A 27,842-nucleotide genomic window follows, 5' to 3' on the forward strand; every position below is an offset into this window, starting at 1 on the left:
AGAGAGAGAGAAAGAGAGAGAGACAATGAGAGAGACAATGAGAGAGAGAGAGAGAGAGAGAGAGAGAGACGATGAGAGAGAGAGAGAATGAGAGAGAGAATGAGAGAGAGAGAATGAGAGAAAGAGAGAATGAGAGAGAGAAAGAGAGAAAGAGAGAGAGAGACAATGAGAGAGAGAGAGAATGAGAGAGAGAATGAGAGAGAGAGAATGAGAGCGAGAGAGAATGAGAGAGAGAGAGAGAGAGAGAGAGAGAGAGAGAGAGAGAATGAATGAGAGAGAGAGAATGAGAGAGAGAGAGAATGAGAGAGAGAGAAAGAATGAGAGAGAATGAGAGAGAGAGAGAATGAGAGAGAGAGAGAATGAGAGAGAGAGAGAGAGAGACCTCAACATGACAGCAGGACATATGCTCAGGCCTTGAGCAGAGCAACAGGCCCAACCCCCACTATTACATCGACCCAAGCCCCATCTGCCTTTGGCCTAAAGAGCAGGAACCCAGACATCAAAGAATTTGGAAAGCAAATCAAATTTTATTTGTCACATACACATGGTTAGCAGGTCTTAATGCGAGTGTAGTGAAATGCTTGTGCTTCTAGTTCCGACGGTGCAGTAATATCTAACAAGTAATGTAACAATTCCACAACAACTACCTAATACATACACATCTAAAGGGGTCGAATGAGAATATATACATGTAAGTATATGGATGAGCGATGGCCGAGCAGCATAGGCAAGGTGCAATAGATGGTATAAAATACATTAGATACATGTGATATGAGTAATATAAGATATGTAGCCATTATTTAAAGTGGCATTATTTATAGTGACTAGTGATCCATTTATTAAAGTGGCCAGTGATTGGGTCTCAATGTAGGCAGCAGCCTCTCTGTGTTAGTGATGGCTGTTTAACAGTCTGATGGCCTTGAGATAGAAGCTGATTTTCAGTCTCTCGGTCCCAGCTTTGATGCACCTGTACTGACCTCGCCTTCTGGATGATAGCGGGGTGAACAGGCAGTGGCTCGGGTGGTTGTTGTCCTTGATGATCTTTTTGGCCTTCCTGTGACATCGGGTGGCGTAGGTGTCCTGAGGGCAGATAGTTTGCCCCCGGTGATGCGTTGTGCAGACCACACTACCCTCTGGAGAGCCTTGCGGTTGAGGGCGGTGCAGTTGTTTTCCTGACAAAACACTCCGAGTGCCCTCACCTACTCTCTGTAGGATGTCTCGCCGTTGTTGGTAATCAAGCCCACTATTGTTGTGTCGTCTGCAAACTTGATGATTGAGTAGGAGGCGTGCGTGGCCAGGGAGTACAGGAGGGAGCTGAGCACGTACCCTTGTGGAACCCCAGTGTTGAGGGTCAGCGAAGTGGAGGTGTTGTTTCCTACCTTCACCACCAGGAGGCGGTCCGTCAGAAAGTCCAGGACCCAATTGCACAGGGCGGGGTTGAGACCCAGGGCCTCCAGCTTGATGATAAGTTTGAAGGGTACTATGGTGTTGAATGCTGAGCTGTTGTCAATAACTGCATTCTTATATAGGTATTCCTTTCATCCAGATGGGTTAGGGCAGTGTGCAGTGTGATGGCGATTGCGTTGTCTGTAGACCTGTTGGGGCGGTATGGAAACTGAAGTGGGTCTAGGGTGGCCGGTAAGGTGGAGGTGATATGATCCTTGACTAGTCTCTCTAAGCACTTCATGGTGACAGAAGTGAGTGCTACGGGGTGATAGTCATTTAGTTCAGTTACCTTTGCCTTCTTGGGAACAGGAACAATGGTGGCCATATTGAAGCATGTGGGGACAGCAGACTGGGATAAGGAGAGATTGAATATGTCCGTAAACACACCAGCCAGCTGGTCTGCGCATGCTCTGAGGACGCGGCTAGGGATGCCGTCTGGGCCAGCAGCCTTGCGAGGGTTAACACGTTTTACTGACGTCAGCCACGGAGAAGGAGGGGGGGGGGAGCTGTCCATGTTAGTGGGCTGCGACGGTGTCATTATATTACTCTCAAAGCAGTCAAAGAAGGAGTTTAGCTTGTCTGGAAGCGTGACGTTTTCTTTTTGTAGTCCGTGATTTCCTGTAGACCCTGCCACAAACGTCTAGTGTCTGAGCCGTTGAATTGATTTCCTTTGTAGTCCGGCATTTCGCTTGTTGGATTGCCTTGCGGAGTGAATAGCTACATTGTTTATATTCTGTCATATTCCCAGACCTCTTTCCATGGATCGCGCTTTCATTGTTGCGCAAATGCCGCCATCCATCCACTGTTTCTGGTTAGGGTAGGTTTTAATAGTCACAGTGGCTACAACATCTCCAATGCACTTATTTATAAACTTACTCACTGAGTCAGCGTATAGGTCGATGTTATTCTCTGAGGCTGACCGGAACATGTCCCAGTCCGCGTGATCAAAACAATCTTGAAGCGTGGATTCCGATTGATCAGACCAGCGTTGAATGGTTCTTGTCACTGGTACATCCTGTTTGAGTTTCTGCCTATAAGACGGTAGGAGCAAGATGATGTCGTGGTTGGATTTGCCGAAGGAAGGGCGGGGGAGGGCTTTGTATTCATCATGGAAGTTAGAGTAGGAGTGATCGAGGGTATTGCCCATGCGCGTAGTGCTATCAATATGCTGGTAGAATTTAGGTAGCCTTGTTCTCAAATTTGCTTTGTTAAAATCCCCAGCTACAATAAACGCGGCCTCAGGATATATGGTTTCCAGTTTACATAGAGTCCAGTGAAGTTCCTTGAGGGCCGTCGTGGTATCGGCTTGAGGGGGGATATACACGGCTGTGACAATAACCGACGTGAATTCTCTTGGGAGATAATATGGTCGGCATTTGATTGTGAGGAATTCTAGGTCGGGTGAGCAGAAGGACTTGAGTTCCTGAATGTTGTTATGATTACACAATGAGTCGTTAATCATGAAGCATACACCCCTGCCCTTCCTCTTCCCAGAGTGGTGTTTATCTCTGTTGGCGCAATGCATGGAGAAGCCCGGTGGCTGAACCGTTTCCGACAACATATCCCAAGAGAGCCAGTTTCCATGAAACAGACAATGTTACAATCTCTGATGTCTCTCTGGAAGGCAACTCTTGCACGAATATCGTCTACCTTGTTGTCAAGAGACTGGACATTGGCTAGTAGTACACTCGTGAGCGGTGGACGATGTGCACGTCTACGGAGCCTGTGGCCGCTTCGTCTGCCCCTTCTGCAGCATCGTTGTTTTGGATCGCCTGTTAGGATCCGATCCATTGTCCTGGGTGGTGGTCCGAACAGAGGATCCACTTCGGGAAAGTCGTATTCAAATCAAATCAAATCAAATGTATTTATATAGCCCTTCGTACATCAGCTGATATCTCAAAGAGCTGTACAGAAACCCAGCCTAAAACCCCAAACAGCAAGCAATGCATGTGAAAGAAGCACAGTGGCTAGGAAAAACTCCCTGGGAAAAACTCCCTAAAAAGGCCAAAAACCTAGGAAGAAACCTAGAGAGGAACCAGGCTATCAGGGGTGGCCAGTCCTCTTCGGGCTGTGCCGGGTGGATATTATAACAGAACATGGTCAAGATGTTAAAATGTTCATAAATGACCAGCATGGTCAAATAATAATAATCATAGTAGTTGTCGAGGGTGCAACAAACACGTCCGGTATTCCTGGTCATAATGTTGGTAAGTTGACGTTGCTCTTTTTTCCAATAGTTCTTCCCGGCTGTATGTAATAACACTTAAGATTTCCTGTGGTAACAACGTAAGAATAATGCATAAAAAAAACAAAATACTGCATAGTTTCCTAAGAACTCGAAGCGAGGCGACCATCTCTGTTGGCGCAATCAGATTTAGTGACATTATCATCCTACAAGAAACATGGTATAAAGGAGATGGACCCACTGGTTGCCCTCTAGGTTACAGAGAGCTGGTAGTCCCATCCACCAAACTACCAGGTGTGAAACAGGGAAGAGACTCAGGGGGTATGCTAATTTGGTATAGAGCAGACCTACCCCACTCTATTAAATTAATCAAAACAGGAACATTTTACATTTGGCTAGAAATTAATGAAATTATCTGAACAGAGAAAAATGTCCTCCTGTGTGCTACCTATATCCCCCCACTAGAATCCCCATACTATAATGAAGACAGCTTCTCCATCCTACCTATATCCCCCCACTAGAATCCCTATACTTTAATGAAGACAGCTTCTCCATCCTACCTATATCCCCCCCACTGTACATAGTCAATGGTAGGCTTTGAAGGGACTCTTACTGTAGGTACACCTATAGCTCATCTCTTGGCAGTAGTACTGTAGATTACTTTATCACTGACCTCAACACAAAGTCTCTCAGAGCGTTCACAGTCAGCCCACTGACACCTCTATCAGATCACAGCAAAATCACAGTCTACTTGAACAGAGCAATACTCAATCATGAGGCAACAAAGCCAGAGGAGCTGAATAATATTAAGAAATGCCATAGATGGAAGGAGAGTAGTGTGAAAATCTACCAAAAAACAATTAGGCAACAACAAATTCAGTCCCTTTTAAACAACTTCCTGGATAAAACGTTCCACTGTAATAGTGAAGGTGTAAACTTGGCAGTAGAAAACCTAAACAGTATATTTGACCTCTCAGCTTCCCTATCAAATCTAAAAATTTCAAGCAGACAACCCAAGAAAATTAACAACAATGACAAATGGTTTGATGAAGAATACAAAAACCTCAGAAAGAAATTGAGAAACCTATCCAACCAAAAACAGAGACCCAGAAAACCTGGGCCTTCACTATGGGGAATCACTAAAACTATACAGAAATACACTACAGAAAAAGAAGGAACAGTACGTCAGAAATCAGCTCAATGTAATTGAAGAATCCATAGACTCTAACCACTTCTGGGAACATTGGAACACACTAAACAATCAACAACATGAAGAGTTATCTATCCAAAATGGAGATGTATTGATAAACCACTTCTCCAATCTTTTTGGCCCTATAACAAAGAACAAACAGCAAAAACATATACATGATGAAATACAAATCAGAAGCAACTATTAAAGACTACCAGAACCCACGGGATTCTCCAATTACATTGAATGAACTTCAGGACAAAATACAAACCCTCCAACCCAAAAAGGCCTGTGGTATTGATGTTGTCCTCAATGAAATGATAACATTTACACCCACAAATTCCAATTAGCTATATTTAAACTATTTAACATCATCCTTGGCTCTGGCATCTTCCCCAATATTTGGAACCAAGGACTGATCACCCCAATCGACAAAAGTGGAGACAAATTTGACCCCAATAACTACCGTGTGATATATTCGTCAACAGCAACCTTGGGAAAATCCTCTGCATTATCATTAACAGACTCGTACATTTCCTCAGTGAAAACAATGTACTGAGCAAATGTCAAATTGGCTTTTTACCAAATTACCGTACGACAGACCACGTATTCACCCTGCACACCCTAATTGACAAACAAACAAACCTAAACAAAGGCGAAGTCTTCTCTTATGGATCCCTTCACGCACCAATTCCTTTAGCGGGATCGATTTGACAGGAATATCAATATTCAACATTCACAAAAATATAACTGTAATACATCAAAATAAATCTTAATTTCTTGTTAATCCAGCCGATGTGTCAGATTTCAAAAAGGCTTTATGGCGAAAGCAAACCATGCGATTATCTGAGGACAGTGCCCAGCACACACAACCATACAAACATTTTCCAGCCAAGTAGAGGAGTAACAAAAGTCAGAAATAGCGATAAAATTAATCACTTACCTTTGATTATCTTCATATGGTTGCACTTACAATACTCCATGTTACACAATAAATGTTAGTTTTGTTCAGTAATCCATTGGCTCAAAGGCAGTCACAACAGGCAGACGAAAAATCCAAATAGTACCAGTAAAGTTCGTAGAAACATGTCAAACGATGTTTATAATCAATCCTCAGGTTGTTTTTTGTCTAAATAATCAATAATATTTCAACCGGACAATAGCATCGTCAATATAAAGGAAAAAGAACAAAAGGCACGCTCTCGGTAGCGCACACCAAACAACTCTGGGACTTTCCACTGTCCACTCATTGAAAGGGGTCATTCTACCTCATTTTTCAGAATAAAAGCCTGAAACAATGTCTAAATACTGTTCACATCTAGTGGAAGCCATAGGGAACGCAATCTGGGTCATATCCCTTTATATGGTGGATAGGCTTTCAATGGAAAAACACCCATTTCAAATAATGGCACTTCCTGGATGGATTTTCAGGTTTTCGCTTGTCATATCAGTTCTGTTATACTCACAGACATTTTTTCAACAGTTTTAGAAACTTTAGAGTGTTTTCTATCCAAATCTGCCAATTATATGCATATAATAGCATCTGGGCCTGAGTAGCAGGTAGTTTACTTTGGGCACGCTTTTCATCTGGACGTCAAAATACCGCCCCCTAGCCCAAAGAGGTTTTAAAAAAAGCTTTCGACTCAATTTGGCATGAGGGTCTGCTATACAAATTGATGGAAAGTGGTGTTGGGGGAAAAACATACGACATTATAAAATCCATGTACACAAACAACAAGTGTGCGGTTAAAATTGCCGAGGTGAGACAGGGATGCAGGGATGCGTGGGGTGAGACAGGGATGCAGCTTAAGCCCCACCCTCTTCAACATATATATCAACGAATTGGCGAGGGCACTAGAACAGTCTGCAGCACCCGGCCTCACCCTACTAGAATCTGAAGTAAAATGTCTACTGTTTAATGATGATCTGGTGCTTCTGTCCCCAACCAAGGAGGACCTACAGCAGCACCTAGATCTTCTGCACAGATTCTGTCAGACCTGGGCCCTGACAGTAAAATCTCAGTAAGACAAAAATAATGGTGTTCCAAAAAAGGTCCAGTTGCCAGGACCACAAATACAACTTGCATCTAGACACCATTGCCCTAGAGCACACAAAAAAACTATACATACCTCGGCCTAAACATCAGTGCCACAGGTAACTTCCACAAAGCTGTGAACGAGCTGAGAGACAAGGCAAGAAGGGCCTTCTATGCCATCAAAAGGAACATAAAATTCGACATACCAATTAGGATCAGTTATAGAACCCATTGCCCTTAATGGTTGTGAGGTCTGGGGTCTGCTCACCAAACAAGTATTCACAAAATGGGACAAACACCAAATTGAGACTCTGCATGCAGAATTCTGCAAAACATATCCTCTGTGTACAACGTAAAACACCAAATAATGCATGCAGGGCAGAATAAGGCCGAAACTCCCTAATTATCAAAATCCAGAAAAGAGCCATTCAATTCTACAACCACCTAAAAGGAAGCGATTCCCAAACCTTCCATAACAAAGCCATCACCTACAGAGAGATGAACCTGGAGAAGAGTCCCCTAAGCAAGCTGGTCCTGGAGCTCTGTTCACAAACACAAACACACCCCACAGAGACCCAGGACAGCAACACAATTAGACCCAACCAAATCATGACAAAACAAAAAGATCATTACTTGACACATTGGAAAGAATTAACAAAAAAACTGAGCAAACTAGAATGCTATTTGGTCCTAAACAGAGAGTACACAGTGGCAGAATACCTGACCACTGTAACTGACCCAAACTTAATGAAATCCTTGACTATGTACAGACTCAGTGAGCATAGCCCTGCTATTGAGAAAGGCTGCCGTAGGCAGACCTGGCTCTCAAGAGAAGACAGGCTATGTGCACACTGCCCACAAAATGAGGTAGAAACTGAGCTGCACTTCCTAACCTCTTGCCAAAAGTATAACCATATTAGAGACACATATTTCCCTCAGATTACACAGATAGAAAAAGAAAAATTATTTGAAATCAAACCCAATTTTTATAAACTCCCATATCTATTGTGACCTGTTGCCACAAGAAAAGGGCAACCAGTGAAGAACAAACACCATTGTAAATACAACCCAAATTTATGTTTATTTATTTTCCCTTTTGTACTTGAACTATTTGCACATAATATGACATTCGTAATGTCTTTATTCTTTTGGAACTTTTGTGAGTGTAATGTTTACATAAAATTTGTATGTTTTATTTCATTTTTGTTTAATATCTCTTTCACTTGCTTTGGCAATGTAGACATATGTTTTCCATACCAATAAAGCCCTTAAATTTAATTTAATTTAATTGAGAGAGATATTAGTAGAATTAGTGATATTGTTAAGAAGTACAGTGTACATTTCATTGGTTTTGTTTCTACATCCCTCCCTCTCCTCCCCCCTCTTCCTCCTCTCCCCACCCCTCTTCCCCCTCCTCCTCCTCCCTCACTTCTTCAGTAGTATCTCAGAAGCTCCTTTACTGTACAGTCTGAAGGATCCGTCTCGTTGCTGGACCACCGTGGACATGGACTTACGCACTGAGTTAAAGGTATACACCTAGAGGAGGGAGAGAGGAAGGGAGAGAGAGAGAGAGAGAGAGAGAGAGAGAGAGAGAGAGAGAGAGAGAGAGAAAGTTCACTGAGACAGTGTGACGCACTTTACATATTATATAGTGACATCTACAGTAGACTACTGTAACACTCCATCTAGACTACTGTAACACTCCATCTAGACTACTGTAACACTCAGTATAATGTATATATACAGTGCTTCGGAAAGTATTCAGACCACTTGACTTTTTCCACATTTTGTTACGTTACAGCCATGTTCTAAAATTGTTTCAATAGCTTTTTTCCCTCATCATTCTACACACAATACCCGATAACAACAAAGCAAAAACATTTTATTTTTTATTTTAGCAAATGTATTAAAAATGAAAAACTTAAATATCACTATTACATAAGTATTCAGACCCTTTACTCAGTACTTAGTTGAAGCACCTTTGGCAGTGATTACAAAATCGAGTCTTCTTGGGTATGACGCTACAAGCTTACACCTGTATTTGGGAAGTTTCTCCCCTTCTTCTCCGCAGATCTTCTCAAGCTCTGTCAGATTGGATGTGGATCGTCGCTGAACAACTATTTTCAGGTCTCTCCAGAGATGTTAGATCGGGTTCGACTCCGGGCACTGGCCGGGCCAATCAAGGACATTCAGAGACTTGTCCCGAAGCCACTCCTGCATTGTCTTGGCTTTGTGCTTAGGGTCGTGCACTATGCAGCTGGTGCACTATAGCTAAGGAAGTCTCAAGGTTTTGTCCACCTGAGGTCTGTCAGGTTGTATGAAAAAAAAGAAAAAAAAGAACAATAAATATTAAAAACATCCAACCTGACAGATCTTGAGAGGATCTGCAGAGAAGAAGGGGAGAAACTCCCCAAATTCAGGTGTGCCAAGCTTGTAGCGTCATACCCAAGAAGACTCGATTCTGTAATCACTGCAGTTTTACTAGCTTCTAACCAACTGTGCGATTTTGTTAGTTTTTTCACTTTGTTTGTAACTTATTTTTTTACGTATTTTGTACATAATGTTGCTGCTACCGTCTCTTATGACCAAAAATAACTTCTGGACATCAGAACAGCGATTACTCACCTCGAACTGGACAAAGATTTTTTCTTTAACGAGTCCGACGCGAAGGACATACTGCTTTTCCGGGAACAGGCCCAGATCCCTGTCATTTGCGTGAAGAAAAGACGGAGAAAAAGAGGGGCGGAGGTCGGGCTGCCTTCTGAGAGTTCGTAGGCGAGTGAGTCAACCTCCACTACCATCCGTTCTACTGGCCAACGTGCATTGTAAAACAAAATAGATGATATATGACTATCCTACCAACAGGACATTAAAAACTGTAATATCTTATGTTTCACTGGGTCGTGGCTGAACGACGACATGCATAATATAGGTAAGACGAGGTAAGACGAGGGGCGGGGTGTGTGTATATTTTTCAGGAACAGCTGGTGCGCGATGTCAAATATTAAAGAAGTCTCAAGGTATTGCTTGCCTGAGGTAGAATACCTCATGATAAGCTGTAGACCATACTATCTACCAAGAGAGTTCTGATCTAAATTATTCGTAACCATCTATTTACCACCACAGACCGATGCTGGTATTAAGGCCATAAGCAAACAAGAAAATGCTCATCCAGAAGCAACACTCCTAGTGGCCGGGGACTTTAATGCAGGCAATTTTAAATCTGTTTTACCTCATTTCTACCAGCATGTCACATGTGCAACCAGAGGGGGAAAAAAAACTCTAGACCACCTTTACTCCACACACAGAAACGCATACAAAGCTCTCCCTCGCCCTCCATTTGGCAAATCTGACCATAATTCTATCCTCCTGATTCCTGCTTACAAGCAAACACTAAAGCAGGAAGTACCAGAGACTCGCTCAATACGGAAGTGGTCAGATGACGCGGATGCTACGTTACAGGACTGTTTTTCTAGCACAGACTGGAATATGTTCCGGGATTCATCCAATGGCATTGAGGGGACGATGATGTCGTCCCCACAGTGACCGTACGTACATATCCCAACCAGAAGCCATGGATTACAGGCAACATCCGCACTGAGCTAAAGGCTAAAGCTGCCGCTTTCAAGGAGCGGGGCGCTTATAAGAAATCCTGCTACGCCCTCAGACAAACCATCAAACAATCAAAGCGTCAAGACAGGATTAAGATTGAATCCTACTACACCGGCTCTGATGCTCGTCGGATGTGCCAGGGCTTGAAAAGTATTACGGACTACAAAGGGAAACCCAGCCACGAGCTGCCAAGTGACGTGAGCCTACCAGATGAGCTAAATGCCTTTTATAATTGCTTCGATGCAAGCATCACTGAAGCATGCATGAGAGCATTAGCTGTTCTGGATGACTGAGTGATAACACTCACGGTAGCTGATTTGAGCAAGACCTTTAAACAGGTCAACATTCAGAAAGCAGCAGGGCCAGACGGATTACCAGGACATGTACTCAAAGCATGCACGGACCAACTGGCAAGTGTCTTCACTGACATTTTCAAACTCTCCCTGACCGAGTCTGTAATACCTACATGTTTCAAGCAGACCACCATAGTCCCTGTGCCCAAGGAAGCGAAGGTAACCTGCCTAAATGATTACCGCCCCATAGCACTCACGTCGGTAGCCATGAAGTGCTATGAAAGGCTGGTCATGGCTCACATCAACAGCATAATCCCAGATACCGTAGACCCACTCCAATTCGCATACCGCCCCAACAGATCCACAGATGTTGCAATCTCAATTTCACTCCACACTGCCCTTTCTCATCTGGACAAAAGGAACACCTATGTGAGAATACTGTTCATTGACTACAGCAAAGCGTTCAACACCATAGTGCCCACAAAGCTCATCATTAAGCTAGGAAGCCTGGGACTAAACACCTCCCTCTGCAACTGGATCCTGGACTTCCTGACGGGCTGCCCCCAGGTGGTAAGGGTAGGTAACAACACATCCACCACGCTGATCCTCAACACAGGGGCCCCTCAGGTGTCTGTGCTTAGTCCAAACACGACTCCAACACCATTATAAGTTTGCTGACGACACAACAGCGGTAGGCCTGATCACCGACAACCATGAGACAGCCTATAGGGAGGAGGTCAGAGACCTGGCAGTGTGGTGCCAGGACAACAACCTCTTCCTCAATGTGAGCAAAACAAAGGAGGTGATCGTGGACTACAGGAAAAGGCAGGCCGAACAGTCCCCGTTTAACATCAACGGGGCTGTAGTGGAGCGGGTCGAGAGTTTCAAGTTCCTTGGTGTTCACATCACCAACAAAGTATCATGGCTGTGAAGAGGGCATGACAACACCTTCTCCCCCTCAGGAGACTGAAAATATTTGGCATGGGACCCCAGATCCTCAAAAAGTTATACAGCTGCAACATCGAGAGCATCCTGACCGGTTGCATAACCGCCTGGTATGGCAACTGCTCGGCATCTGACCGTAAGGCGCTACAGAGGGTAGTGCGTACGGCCCAGTACATCACTGGGGCCAAGCTTCCTGCCATCCAGGACCTATACAAACAACATCAGGAGGGCTAGCTCGGAACACTTGAAAATAGATTTAAAAGAACTGATTTTAGCATTAAAAGACTCCAAAAAACGGGCAATAATTTCAGGTCCAATACCATCGTTGGGCCGCGGATGTGAAAGATTCAGCAGACTGCTGGTATTACACATCTGGCTAAAAGACTACTGTAGCTCTGCTGGAGTCACTTTTATTGATAACTTTGGAAACAGAAGATACTCTACAGGAATGACGGAGTCCATCCAAATCATCTTGGCTCCTGGACTCTGTCCACGCATTTCAAGGCTGCGTTGAAACAATGACTGGTATGATGATCCAGGACCAGCTCAGTTAGTCCCTACCATTGTGACAATGAGTCGTCATAGTGGTGCATCAAATGTACATGATCTTAGGGGCATTGGCAAAACACAATGTAAGTAATTTAATTGAATTTATGTACCCTTAATTGCACTGAATACATCTGTTTATCCTACAGCTATTGTAAGCAGTAATCATGAGCGTATAAACCAGAGTTACACTGTTAGCACTGAGGCTGTGTGCAATAGTAGGAAGACCACTGTAAGCACTGAGGCGGTGTGCCCTAGTAGGAAGACCACTTTATGCAGCTCACCCTGCACTATCAGCTCCAATGTAAATAACATGAGTAAGTCTACCTCTGATAAGCTTCCCAGTAAAGCATTAAAAACAATCAAGCAACCCAGAAAAGTGCTAAGAATAACCCATATTAACATATGTAGCCTGAGAAACAAGGTCCATGAAGTCAGTAACTTCCATGTAACATATTCTGACTATCTCTGAAACTCACTTAGATAATACCTTTGATGATTCAGTGGTAGCAATGCATGGTTATAACATCTACAGAAAAGACAGGAATGCCAACGGAGGCGGTGTTGTGGTCTATATTCAGAACCACATTGCTCTAAAGCTTAGAGATGATCTAATGTTAAGCACTGTTGAAGTAATATGGCAACAGGTTCATCTGCCTCACCTAAAGCCCATTCTGGTGGTAAACTGCTATAGACCACCAAGTGCTAACAGTCAGCATCTGGATAACATGTGTGAAATGCTTGATAATGTATGTGATATCAACAGAGAGGTATATTTTCTGGGTGATTTAAATATTGACTGTCTTTCATCAAGCTGCCCACTAAAGAGAAAACGTCATCCTGTAACCGGTGCCTACAACCTGGTTCAGGTTATCAGTCAACCTACCAGGGTATTTACAACCAGCACAGGAATTAAATCATCAACATGTAATGATCACATTTTTACTAACGCTGCAGATATTTGCTTTAAAGCAGTATCCAAATCCATAATGTAGTGATCACAATATAGTAGCCATATCTATGAAAACCAAAGTTCGAAAGGCTGGGGCTAATATAGTGTATAAGAGGTCATACAATAAGTTTTGTAGTGATTCATATGTTGATGTTGTAAATAATATTTGCTGGTCTGTGGTGTGTAATGAGGAGCAACCAGATGCTGCACTGGACACATTTATGAAACTACAAATTCCAGTTACTAATAAGCACACTCCCATTAAGAACATGATTGTAAAAACGCTTAAATCCCGGTGGATTGATGAGGAATTGAAAAATTGTATGGTTGAGAGGGATGAGGCAAAAGGAATGTCAGATAAGTCTGGCAGCTGTTTGGCAAACATACTGCAAATTAAGAAATAATGTGAGTAAACTAAATAAAAATAAACTACACAATAAACTATACTATGAAACAAAAATAAATTATATAAAGAATGATAGTAAAAAGCTTTGGGGCACCTTAAATGAAATTTTGGGAAAAAAAGCCAACTCGGCTCCTTCACTTATTGAATCAGATGCCTCATTCATCACAAAACCCACTGATATTGCAAACTACTTAAATTACTTTTCATTGGCAAGATTAGCAAATTTAGGCATGATATGCCAGCAACGAACGCTGACACTGCACATCCAAATATACCTGACCAAATGATGAAAGACAAGAATTGTACTTTTGAATTCCATAAAGTCAGTGTGGAAGAGGTGAAAAAATTATTGCTGTCTATCAACAATGACAAGCCACCGGGGTCTGACAATCTGGATGGAAAATGACTGAGGATAATTGCAAATGATATTGCCACTCCTATTTGCCATATCTTCAATTTAAGCCTACAAGAGAGTGTGTGCCCTCAGGCCTGGAGGGAAGCTAAAGTCATTCCGGTACCCAAGAATAGTAAAGCCCCCTTTATTGGCTCGAATAGCTGACCAATCAGCCTGTTACCAACCCTTAGTAAACTTCTGGAAAAAATTGTGTTTGACCAGATACAATGCTATTTTACAGTAAACAAATTGATAACAGAATTTCAGCATGATTATAGGGAAGGACACTCAACAAGCACAGCACTTACACAAATTACTGATGAATGGCTGAGAGAAATTGATGATAAAATGATTGTGGGGGCTGTCTTGTTAGACTTTAGTGCAGCTTTTGACATTATTGATCATAGTCTGCTGCTGGAAAAACATGTGTTATGGCTTTACACCCCTTGCTATTTTGTGGATAAAGAGTTACTTGTCTAACAGAACACAGAGGGTGTTCTTTAATGGAAGCATCTCAAGTATAATCCAGTTAGAATCAGGAATTCCCCAGGGTAGCTGTTTAGGCCCCTTGCTTTTTTACATTTTTACTAACAACATGCCACTGACTTTGAGTAAAGCCAGAATTTCTATGTATGCGGATGACTCAACACTATACATGTCAGCTACTACAGCGACTGAAATGACTGCAACACTTAACAAAGAGGTGCAGTTAGTTTCAGAGTGGATGGCAAGGAATAAGTTAGCCCTAAATATTTCTAAAACTAAAAGCATTGTATTTGGAATAAAACACTCACTAAACCTCAACTAAATCTCATAATAAATAATGTGTAAATTGAGCAAGTTGAGATGACTAAACTGCTTGGAGTAACACTAGATTGTGAACTGTCATGGTCAAAACATATTGATGCTGTAGTAGCTAAGATAGGGAGAAGTCTGTCTATAATAAAGCACTACTCTACCTTCTTAACAACACTATCAACAAGGCAGGTCCTACAGGCCCTAGTTTCTACCTTCTTAACAGCACTATCAACAAGGCAGGTCCTACAGGCCCTAGTTTCTACCTTCTTAACAACACTATCAACAAGGCAGGTCCTACAGGCCCTAGTTTCTACCTTCTAAAGAACACTATCAACAAGGCAGGTCCTCCAGGCCCTAGTTTTGTTGCACCTGGTCTAATGTTCAGTCATGTGGTCATGTGCCACAAAAAAGCACTGAGGAAAATTGCAATTGTCTCAGAACAGGGCAGCACGGCTGGCCCTTGGATGTACACAGAGAGCTAATAATATGCATGTCAATCTCTCCTGGCTGAAAGTGGAGGAGAGATTGACTTCATCACTACTTTTATTTATGAGAGGTATTGACATGTTGAATGTCTAAACTACTGGCACACAGCTCAGACACCCATGCATACCCCACAAGACATGCCACCAGAGGTCTCTTCACAGTCCCCAAGTCCAGAACAGACTATGGGAGGCATATAGTACTACATAGAGCCATGACTACATGGAACTCTAAGCCACATCAAGTAACTGACGCAAGCAGTAAAACAAGATTTTAAAAAACAGATTAAAAAAACACCTTATGGAACAGCGGGGACTGTGAAGCAACACGCACACGCACACGCACACACACACACATGATAACATACACACAGATTTAGTACTGTAGATATGTGGTGGTGGTGGAGTAGGGGCCTGAGGGCACACAGTGCATTGTGAAATCGGTGAATGTATTGTAATGTTTTAAAATTGTATAAACTGCCTTCATTTTGCTGGACCCCAGGAAGAGTAGCTGCTGCCTTGGCAGGAACTAATGGGGATCCATAATAAACCCCAGGAAGAGTAGCTGCTGCTAATGGGGATCCATAATAAATACAAATACTACCAAGCCATAAGACTGCTGAACAATTAATCAAATGGCCACCGGAATGCTGAACGTTGCTGCACAGCTATTTTCAGGTCTCTCCAGAAATGTTTGATCGGGTTCAAGTCTGGGCTCTGGCTGGGCCCCACAATTACATTCAGAGACTTGTCCCGAAGCTACTCCTGCGTTGTCTTGGCTGTGTGTTTAGGGTCGTTGTCCTGTTGGAAGGTGAACCTTCGCCCCAGTCTGAGGTCCTGAGTGCTCTGGAGCAGGTTTTCATCAAGGATCTCTCTGTACTTTGCTCCGTTCATCTTTACCTCGATCCTGACTAGTCTCCCTGTCCCTGCTGCTGAAAAACATCCCCACAGCATGATGCTGCCACCACCATGCTTCGTGTTTTTAGTACCCTTCCCCAGATATGTGCCCTGACACAATCCTGTCTCTGGGCTGTACGGACAATTCCTTCGACCTCATGGCTTGGTTTTTGCTCTGACATGCACTGTCAACTGCGGGACCTTATATAGACAGGTGTGTGCCTTTCCAAATCATGTCCAATCAATTGATTTTACCACATGTGGACTCCAATCAAGTTGTAGAAACATCTCAAGGATAATCAATGGAAACAGGAAGCACCTGAGGTCAATTGAGTCTCATAGCAAAGGATCTGAATACTATGTAAATAACGTATTTCTGTTTTTTAGTTTGAACACATTTGTTTTCGCTTTGTCATTATGGGGTATTGTGATGTCATTATGGGGTATTGTGATGTCATTATGGGGTGTTGTGATGTCATTATGGGGTGTTGTGTGTAGACTGCTGAGGAATAATTTTTATTCAATCCAATAAGAATAAGGCTGTAATGTAACAAATTGTGGAAAAAGTCAAAGGGCTCTGAATACTTTCTGAAGGCACTGTAGAGTAAGAGGATGTAATAACCTACCTTGTATAGTTGTTATCTTGTAATATAATAATATGTAATCTAACCTTATGTAGTTGTTAACTTGTAATATAATAACCTAATAACTGATGCAATAACTAACCTTATATAGTTATCTTGTAATATAATAACATAATAACTGATTAATAACTAACCTTATATAGTTGTTGTCTTGTAATATAATATCCTAATAACTGATTAATAATTAACCTTGTATAGTTGTTATCTTGTAATATAATATCCTAATAACTGATGTAATAACTAACCTTATATAGTTGTTATCTTGTAATATAATAACATAATAACTGATGTAATAACTAACCTTGTATAGTTGTTATCTTGTAATATAATAACCTAATAACTGATTAATAACTAACCTTGTATAGTTGTTAACTTATAATATAATAATATGTAATCTAACCTTGTAAAGTTATCTTGTCATATAATAACCTAATAACTGATGTAATAACTAACCTTGTATAGTTGTTATTTTGTAATATAATAACCTAATAACTGATGTAATAACTAACCTCGTATAGTTGTATAGAATTGAAATAGGTCCTGCCTCTTGCTAAATAGTAGAAATCAGATTATTCTGTCGACGTTCCTACCGGTCCTAGACTACGGCGACAACATCGATATGAAAGCAGCTGCCGCTTGATTACAGCAGTCAGATGTAGTTTATCATAACACACTGCGCTTTATTACGGGCAACAGTTTTAGTACTCATCACTGCATTCTCTACCAGACAGTTGGTTGGCCCTCTGTGATGTCATCACTGCATTCTCTACCAGACAGTTGGTTGGCCCTCTGTGATGTCATCACTGCATTCTCTAGCAGACAGTTGGTTGGCCCTCTGTGATGTCATCACTACATTCTCTACCAGACAGTTGGTTGGCCCTCTGTGATGTCATCACTACATTCTCTACCAGACAGTTGGTTAGCCCTCTGTGATGTCATCACTACATTCTCTACCAGACAGTTGGTTGGCCCTCTGTGATGTCATCACTACATTCTCTACCAGACAGTTGGTTGGCCCTCTGTGATGTCATCACTACATTCTCTACCAGACAGTTGGTTAGCCCTCTGTGATGTCATCACTACATTCTCTAGCAGACAGTTGGTTGGCCCTCTGTGATGTCATCACTGCATTCTCTAGCAGACAGTTGGTTGGCCCTCTGTGATGTCATCACTACATTCTCTACCAGACAGTTGGTTGGCCCTCTGTGATGTCATCACTACATTCTCTACCAGACAGTTGGTTGGCCCTCTGATGTCCCGTACGATGATATGTTGATATGTTTTCATTTATAAAGCCCTTTTTATAAAACATCCCACTGTACCTAACATCATCACTAAACTTTAGACATAGGGGTTACCACACCTGGTCTCAGGGACGGACTCTACTGAGTTAGGTAAATCAGCTTTTAGTTTTCTTGCAGCTTACGGAACAGTCTTCAAAATGTTCTTAAATGTGATGTTTTGGTGCCTTTAAGGTAATTCAAAAAGGTGATTAGAGGACCTTATTACTGATGAATGTGTTTGTTTTTCATGACCTTGTTTTCTTTCTGCTTGCATTTTGGATTTATATTCATGTGTTTATTTTCTGTAATTGATGTAATTCAGGGCTCATCCGTAAAAGAGACCTTGGTCTCAGTATGACTACCTGATAAAATAACAGTTAAACAGTTATTAGATGATAATAACGTTAGGTGTATTTAAACTAACCTTGAATAGCTGTTCCTCGGGGACCCGGTCTCGGACAGCACTGTAGTCTTGCTCTAGGTCCAGAACGAAGCCAAGCAGTCCACACTCAGTCTTGTTCCCCACCTGCTTAGCTAGACCCCCCTCCTGGTCTGCAGGCTGGGGGGGGGGGTGGTAAACATGTATTATTAGTATTGACCAACAAATACTGTCGGTCTGTCAGTCCCAGTGTTGGTGTCAGTCAAATACTGTCCACTTCGTCTGTCAGTCCCAGTGCTGGTGTCAGTCTCTTGTCTCTGTCTCGGTCAGTGTCTGTGTTGGTGTCAGTGTCTTGTCTCTGTCTCTGTCTCTCAGTCCCAATGTTGGTGTCAGTGTCTTGTCTCTGTCTCTGTCTCTCAGTCTCAGTGTTTGTGTCAGTCTCTTGTCTATTTCGCTGTCTCTGTCTTTCTGTCTCAGTGTTTGTCAGTCTCTTGTCTATATCTCTGTCCCAGTGTTTGTGTCAGTGTCTTTTCTATATCTCTGTCTCTCTGTCTCAGTGTTTGTCAGTGTCTTGTCTATATCTCTGTCCCAGTGTTTGTGTCAGTGTCTTGTCTATATCTCTGTCTCTCTGTCTCAGTGTTTGTCAGTCTCTTGTCTATATCTCTGTCCCAGTGTTTGTGTCAGTGTCTTGTCTATATCTCTGTCTCTCTGTCTCAGTGTTTGTCAGTGTCTTGTCTATATCTCTGTCCCAGTGTTTGTGTCAGTGTCTTGTCTATATCTCTGTCTCTCTGTCTCAGTGTTTGTCAGTGTCTTGTCTATGTCTCTCAGTCTCAGTGTTGGTGTCAGTCTTGTGTCTATATCTCAGTCCCAGTGTTGGTGTCAGTCTCTTGTCTATATCTCTGTCTCTCAGTCTCAGTGTTGGTGTCAGTCTCTTGTCTATGTCTCCGTCTATCAGTCCCTGTGTTGGTGTCGGTCTCTTGTCTATATCTCTGCCTGTCAGTCTCAGTGTTGGTGTCAGTCTCTTGTCTATATCTCCGTCTCTCAGTCTCAGTGTTGGTGTCAGTCTCTTGTCTATATCTCCGTCTCTCAGTCTCAGTGTTGGTGTCAGTGTCTTGTCTATATCTCCGTCTCTCAGTCTCAGTGTTGGTGTCAGTGTCTTGTCTATATCTCCGTCTCTCAGTCTCAGTGTTTGTGTCAGTCTCTTGTCTATATCTCTGTCTCTCAGTCTCAGTGTTTGTGTCAGTCTCTTGTCTATGTCTCTGTCAGTCCCAGTGTTGGTGTCAGTGTCTTGTCTATATCTCCGTCTCTCAGTCTCAGTGTTTGTGTCAGTCTCTTGTCTATATCTCTGTCTCTCAGTCTCAGTGTTTGTGTCAGTCTCTTGTCTATGTCTCTGTCAGTCCCAGTGTTGGTGTCAGTGTCTTGTCTATATCTTCGTCTCTCAGTGTCAGTGTTTGTGTCAGTCTCTTGTCTATATCTCTGTCTCTCAGTCTCAGTGTTTGTGTCAGTCTCTTGTCTATGTCTCTGTCAGTCCCAGTGTTGGTGTCAGTGTCTTGTCTATATCTTCGTCTCTCAGTGTCAGTGTTTGTGTCAGTCTTGTGTCTATATCTCTGTCTCTCAATCCCAGTGTTTGTGTCAGTCTCTTGTCTATGTCTCTGTCAGTGCCAGTGTTGGTGTCAGTCTTGTGTCTCTATCTCTGTCTCTCAGTCCCAGTGTTGGGTCAGTCTTGTCTCCATCTCTGTCTCTCAGTCCCAGTGTTGGTGTCAGTCTCCCCCCATCCCTTCCACCCCCGTCCCTCTCTGCACCATGATCTTGGATGTGTAGGCGCTGTTGATAGCGATGGCGTTGACCAGTAGTTCTAGAGTCTTGGGGTTGACCTGCTCTGGTTCCGGAACTGACCGGTGGTGCTGGTCACCTACAAACACACAAGACACACTTTACTACTGGGACACTGTGTGTGTGTGCGCGCGCGCGCGCGTGTGTGTGTGCGTGCATGCGTGTGCGTGTGCCTGCGTGCGCATGCGTGCGTGTGCCTACGTGCGCGCGTGTGCGTGCGCGTGCGTGTGTGCGTTACCTAGGAAGGTCTGTACGACAGTCATGCGGTTGGTGGTCAGAGTGCCAGTCTTGTCGGAGCAGATGGCCGTAGCGTTACCCATCGTCTCACACGCATCCAGGTGACGCACCAGGTTGTTATCCTTCATCATTTTCTACAGGAGGAGGAGGAGGAGGAGGAACACCTGCCCACTAGGGTTAGCTAAAATGGTAAAACTACCACTTGGGTCAACAGCTCTGAGCAACAGACCAAACACCTTAGAAATAAATATAACTTTTTTTAGTACAATCGTAACATCTTAAAGTTAGACAGATCAATCTAAGTAAAATCATTTTTAAAAACACTACCGGTTTAAAAAAAATGAATGGAAGTATTAAGGTAGATTTGTTCCTACCCAAAAAAACGGGTTAAATATGTGTAAAAATGAAACTGTTTCATAAGTTTTCTTATACCTTCTAGATATAGGACAAACACTTCCAAACCTTGTTTCTTATGATTATGATTTTGTTTTATACCTAAAGGGGTCCTACAAGTCTAAATCAAAAAGCTAAATGATTCATAGTATGACCATCTTCAAAACAATCCCATACGTCACCTTAGACCCCCCCAACGTCACCTTAGAACCCCCCTCAACGTCACCTCAGACCCCCCCTCAACGTCACCTCAGACCCCCCCTCAACGTCACCTTAGACCCCCCCTCAACGTCACCTTAGACCCCCCCCTCAACGTCACCTCAGACCCCCCCCAACGTCACCTTAGACCCCCCCAACGTCACCTTAGACCCCCCCTCAACGTCACCTTTGACCCCCCTCAACGTCACCTTTGACCCCCCCTCAACGTCACCTCAGACCCCCCTCAACGTCGCCTTAGACCCCCCTCAACGTCACCTTAGACCCCCCCTCAACGTCACCTCAGACCCCTCCCCAACGTCACCTTAGACCCCCCCTCAACGTCGCCTTAGACACCCCCCTCAACGTCACCTTAGACCCCCCCTCAACGTCACCTCAGACCCCTCCCCAACGTCACCTTAGACCCCCCCTCAACGTCGCCTTAGACCCCCCTCAACGTCACCTTTGACCCCCCCTCAACGTCACCTCAGACCCCCCTCAACGTCACCTTAGACCCCCCCTCAACGTCACCTCAGACCCCCCCAACGTCACCTTAGACCCCCCAACGTCACCTTAGACCCCCCTCAACGTCGCCTCAGACCCCCCCTCTCAACGTCACCTTAGACCCCCCCCCTCTCAACGTCGCCTCAGACCCCCCCTCTCAACGTCGCCTCAGACCCCCCTCTCAACGTCGCCTCAGACCCCCCTCAACGTCACCTCAGACCCCCCTCAACATCAACTTTGACCCCCTCTCAACGTCACCTTAGACCCCCCCTCAACGTCACCTCAGACCCCCCCTCAACGTCACCTTTGACCCCCCTCTCAACGTCACCTTATACCCCCCTCAACATCACCTTAGACCCCTCCCTCAACGTCGCCTCAGACCCCCCTCTCAACGTCGCCTCAGACCCCCCCTCTCAACGTCGCCTCAGACCCCCCATCTCAACGTCGCCTCAGACCCCCCCCTCTCAACGTCGCCTCAGACCCCCCTCAACGTCGCCTCAGACCCCCCCTCTCAACGTCACCTCAGACCCCCCCTCAACGTCACCTTAGACCCCCCTCAACGTCACCTTAGACCCCCCCTCAACATTGCCTCAGACCCCCCCTCAACGTCACCTCAGACCCCCCCTCAACGTCACCTTTGACCCCCCCTCAACGTCACCTTAGACCCCCCTCAACGTCACCTTTGACCCCGCTCAACGTCACCTTAGACCCCCCCTCTCAACGTCACCTCAGACCCCCCTCAACGTCACCTTAGACCCCCCCCTCAACGTCACCACCTTCTCCAAGACAGCATGGCCACAAAATGGTTGCTGACAGAAATAATCCAACAGCATCGACACCGCACAGCCTACACACCATACGTCCAATTCACAGAGGGCCGAGTGTCTGCCTTTGTTTTGCTCCTCTTTTCTACTTGATTGATTAAGGTCACTAATTCATGTATTGTATTATTGGTTGTCTGATATCTGGGTATGTATTATTGGTTGTCTGATATCTGGGTATGTATTATTGGTTGTCTGATATCTGGGTACGTATTATTGGTTGTCTGATATCTGGGTATGTATTATTGGTTGTTGTCACGTTCGCTGGAATAAATGTCAGACCAAGGCGCAGCGAATGTTGAGTTCCACATTATTTATTAGAAAGTGAAACTAAGCAAAGACAAAAACAAATAAACTAACAACGAACCGTGACTACAGAGATGCTACGTGCACTAACTCAAAACAATATCCCATAACACACAGGTGGAAAAATTCTACTTAAGTATGATCCCCAATTAGAGACAACGATAGCCAGCTGCCTCCAATTGGGAAATCATACTAAAACACCAACATAGAAAAAACAAACTAGAACCCCACATAGAAAATATAAACTAGACTAAACCCCTAGTCATGCCCTACTAGTCCCCTAGTCATGCCCTACTCTACCATAGAAAATAAAGGCTTTCTATAGTCAGGATGTGACAGTACCCCCCCCAAAGGTGCGGACTCTGACCTCAAAACCTGAAACAAAAAGGGAGGGTTAGGGGGGATGTCTAGTGTCGGTCTGTTGCGGGGCGAAGTAACCACTCATCACGCGGATCCGCCAGCATCGGTGGCGGCTCTGGTGCGGGACGAAGAACCCGCTCATCCCGCAGATCCACCAGCATCGGGGGCGGCTCTGGTGCGGGACGAAGAACCTGGTCATCCCGCAGATGCAGCCATGGACCCAGGCTGAACACTGTGCCTGGACTGGACCTAGGTGCAGATGAAAACTCCTGTCATGGAGCGGGTCTGGACGCCGTGTTCGGACTGGACATCGGCGCAGAGGAAGACTCCTGCCATGGAGTGGGACTGGACGCCGTGTTCGGACTGGACATCGGCGCAGAGGAGGACTCCCGCCATGGAGCGGGACTGGACGCTGTGCCTGGACTGGGCACTAACGCAGAAGAAGACTCTGGCCTTGGAGCTGGACTGGACGCCGTGCTCAGACTGGGCATCGGCGCAGGTGAAGGCTCCGACCATGGAGCTGGAGGTTCCGGACCGTCTCAGGAGTTTCCGGACCGTGGACCATCTCAGGAGGTTCCGGACCGTGGACCGTCTCAGGAGGTTCCGGACCGTGGACCGTCTCAGGAGGTTCCGGACCGTGGACCGTCACAGGAGGTTCCGGACCGTGGACCGTCTCAGGAGGTACTGCAGTGCATCTCCTCCTCATGGACTGCATCAGATTTTATCAGTTCTTGCTGTGAGATGTTACCCCTCTCTTCCACCAAGGCACCTGCAAGTTCCCGGAAAGTTCAGGGGGGAATGGCCCTAGCCCTCACCCTCCGATCCAACAGGTCCCAGACCTGCTCAATGGGATTGAGATCCAGGCTCTTTGCTGGCCATGGCAGAACACTGACATTCCTGTCTTGTAGGAAATCACACACAGAACGAGCAGTATGGCTGGTGGCATTGTCATGCTGGAGGGTCATGTCAGGATGAGCCTGCAGGAAGGGTACCACATGAGGGAGGAGGATGTCTTCCCTGTAACACACAGCGTTGAGATTACCTGCAATGACAACAAGCTCAGTCCGATGATGCTGTGACACACCGCCCAAGACCATGACGGACCCTCCACCTCCAAATGAATCCCGCTCCAGAGTACAGGCCTCGGTGTAACGCTCATTCCTTCGACGATAAATGCGAATCCAACCATTACCCCTGGTGAGACAAAACCGCGACTCGTCAGTGAAGAGCTCTTTTTGCCAGTCCTGTCTGGTCCAGCGACGGTGGGTTTGTGCCCATAGGCGACGTTGCCGGTGATGTCTGGTGAGGACCTGCCTTACAACAGGCCTAGAAGCCCTCAGTCCAGCCTCTATCAGCCTATTGTGGACAGTCTGAGCACTGATGGAGGGATTGTGTGTTCCTGGTGTAACTCAGGCAGTTGTTGTTGCCATCCTGTACCTGTCCCGCAGGTGTGATATTCGGATGTACCGATCCTGTACCGATCCGAGGACGATCAGCTGTCCGTCCTGTCTCCCTGTAGTGCTGTCTTAGGCGTCTCACAGTACGGACATTGCAATTTATTGCCCTGGCCACATCTGCAGTCCTCATGCCTCCTTGCAGCATGCCTAAGGCACGTTCACGCAGACGAGCAGGGACCCTTGGCATCTTTCTTTTGGTCTTTTAGAAAGGCCAGTAGAAAGGCCTTTTTAGTGTCCTAAGTTTTCATAAATGTGACCTTAATTGCCTACCGTCTGCAAGCTGTTAGTGTCTTAACGACCGTTCCACAGGTGCATGTTCATTAATTGTTTATGGTTCATTGAACAAGCATGGGAAACATTGTTTAAACCCTTTACAATGAAGATCTGTGAAGTTATTTGGATTTTTACAAATTATCTATGAAAGACAGGGTCCTGAAAAAGGGACGTTTCTATTTGTAAGTATGGTGTCGTGTTTGAAAGCAGCTTGGAATCAAAGAAAGCACCGGAACCACGGCGAAATCAGTGGAATCTCGCATTTTGCAACACAAGTTGAAAAAGCAGGTGATCAAACAAAACTTCGGACATCATTCATGACGTCCTTCTGATAAAGTGACACACGCATCGGCACACTGCTTCGAAGTTAGCTGCTTAGCGATTTCGACTCATGCTTCGGGAATCAAACGTAACATTACTATAAGAGAGAATAAGAAGAGGACTCTCTCATCGTTGTTTGTTTTGTATAATGGCTGCAAAATGCTAAGGTCTCAATCAAACCCCCATTTTGAGTCTATTGATCTGTTCCCTTTGGTACTTGGAGTGTTAGTGGTCATGTTGATAACTGTTACACTTTTTGTGTATTGCCTTTGTTATGCTAACTAAGCCTGCTTTATGGCTATGCTTGGTACCTTTGTTATGCTAGCTAAGCCTGCTTTATGGCTATGCTTGCTACCTTTGTTATGCTAACTAAGCCTGCTTTATGGCTATGCTTGCTACCTTTATTATGCTAACTAAGCCTGCTTTATGGCTACGCTTGCTACCTTTGTTATGCTAACTAAGCCTGCATTATGGCTACGCTTGCTGCCTTTGTTATGCTAACTAAGCCTGCTTTATGGCTACGCTTGCTGCCTTTGTTATGCTAACTAAGCCTGCTTTATGGCTACGCTTGCTGCCTTTGTAATGCTAACTAAGCCTGCTTTATGGCTATGCTTGCTACTTTTGTGAGCTTTATATTTTTATATTACTTGCCATGCGATGTAGTCATTAAAAAATCCGCCTGCTATAGCTTTGGTCTACTATGGCGCATGCTATTTCACCCCATCTGGCCATTCTTTAACCACTACTATATTTATGCATAGCTTTACCAATTTATATCCTTATTGGATTTGCATATTGTCATTGATTATTGCCATTAACAGCCGATTAGTTACGGATGTCTATTGCTGTTATTGCCCGTCATTATTATTTGCACCTTTCTGTCTCCTGAATCTAGAAAGACTCTTAGACTGAACTGTATCTCTGCCTGCTCTGCCTGCTCTGCCTGCTCTGCCTGCTCTACCTGCTCTGCCTGCTCTGCCTGCTCTACCTGCTCTACCTGCTCTGCCTCTACCTGCTCTGCCTGCTCTACCTGCTCTGCCTGCTCTGCCTGCTCTACCTGCTCTACCTGCTCTGCCCTGCCTGCTCTACCTGCTCTGCCTGCTCTGCCTGCTCTGTAGCCCTTTCCTGCATAATGACCCAGTGGATGGAATGTTATTCATATTAAACATAATTTCATAATTAATAAACATCACTTTTTTTTTTAAATACCGAAAATCCAGTTTTTCTGTCAAGAGGATTTTATTGTTTTCTAACATTTCATCTCTATTTCTGACAGAGTTGAGTCCATAACCATGTGTGTGAGGTGTATACTTTTGTAGGGAGGACATGAAGGAAATGTATGTGTAGGCTGTACGGCGTTGTTGCTGTTGGTTTATTCCTGTGAGCAACCATTTTGTGGCCATGCTGTCTTGAAGAAATGTTTGGGGTGTGGTCGATAGTTCTGTCTGATATGTGTTGAGTTTGACCGTCAGTGAGTTCATTCATGTCACAATCTTCAAGATGTTCATTATGTCCAGTCAGTTTATTGGCAGCGCCCTCCAATAAGGTGACTGTCTTTAAGGAAAGTCATTTGTATTTCTAAAATATCAATTTTTTTATACAGTGCATTTAGAAATTATTCAGACCCCTTGACTTTTTCCACATTTTGTTACGTTACAGCCTTATTCTAAAATTGATTACATTGTTTTTTTCCTTCAATCTACACACAATACCCCCAAATGACAAAGCAAAAACAGGTTTTTAGAAATTTTAGCAAAGTTATTAAAAATAAAAAGCTGAAATATCATATTTCCATAAGTATTCAGACCCTTTACTCGGTGCTTTGTTCAGCACCTTTGGAAGCAATTACAGTCTTGAGTCTTCTTGGGTATAACGCTACAAGCTTGGCACACCTGTATTTTGGGAGTTTCTCCCATTCTTCTCTGCAGATCCTCTCAAGTTCTGTCAGGTTGGATGGGGAGCATCGCTGCACAGCTATTTTCAGTTGTCTCCAGAGATGTTCGATCGGGTTGAAGTCCGGGCTCTGGCTGGGAAGTCAAGGACATTCAATAGACTTGTCCCGAAGCCACTCCTGCATTGTCTTGGCTGTGTGTTTAGGGTTGTTGTCCTGTTGGTTATTCATTACACTTTGGATGGTGTTTTTATACACCCAGTCACTACAAAGATACAGGCGTCCTTCCTAACTCAGTTGCTGGAGAGAAAGCAAACCGCTCAGGGATTTCGCTATGAGTCCAATGGTGACTTTAAAAGGGTTCCCGAGTGGCTCAGCATCTCAGTGATAGAGGCGTCACTACAGACCCTGGTTTGATTCCAAGCTGTATCACAACCAGACGTGATTGGGAGTCCCATAGGGCGGCTCACAATTGGCCCAGTGTCGTCCGGGTTTGGCCGGGCTAGGCTATCATTGTAAATAAGATTTTGTTTTAACTGACTTGCCTAGTTAAATAAAGTTTAAATAAAATAAAAAATGTAAAACACAAGTCCAAATCTACATTGGAGTTGCTTACCAAGAAGGCAGTGCATGTTCACGAGTTACAGTTTTGACTTAAGTCTACTTGAAAATCTACGGCTAGACCTGAAAACGGTTGTCTAGCAATGATCAACAACTAATTTGACAGAGCTTGAAGAATTTGTTTAAAGAATAATGTGCAAATAT

The 27,842-nt window shown here is 44.2% G+C and overlaps 1 protein-coding gene across 1 annotated transcript in view; it reads right to left on the reverse strand.

The window, feature by feature from the left end:
• Nucleotides 1–27,842, reverse strand: part of LOC106593269 (plasma membrane calcium-transporting ATPase 3) — a 373,049-nt gene that overhangs the window by 142,911 nt on the left and 202,296 nt on the right. Inside the window, exons 12-15 of the mRNA XM_045692819.1 lie at nt 20,558–20,690; nt 20,289–20,398; nt 18,532–18,666; nt 8,285–8,391 (exon numbers count right to left, since the gene is read on the reverse strand). Coding sequence (XP_045548775.1) covers nt 8,285–8,391; nt 18,532–18,666; nt 20,289–20,398; nt 20,558–20,690 — 485 coding nt within the window. The remainder of the gene's footprint in view (nt 1–8,284; nt 8,392–18,531; nt 18,667–20,288; nt 20,399–20,557; nt 20,691–27,842) is intronic.

The sequence above is a fragment of the Salmo salar genome, chromosome ssa13 (genome assembly GCF_905237065.1).
Source record: "Salmo salar chromosome ssa13, Ssal_v3.1, whole genome shotgun sequence".
Taxonomy (NCBI): Eukaryota; Metazoa; Chordata; class Actinopteri; order Salmoniformes; family Salmonidae; genus Salmo; species Salmo salar.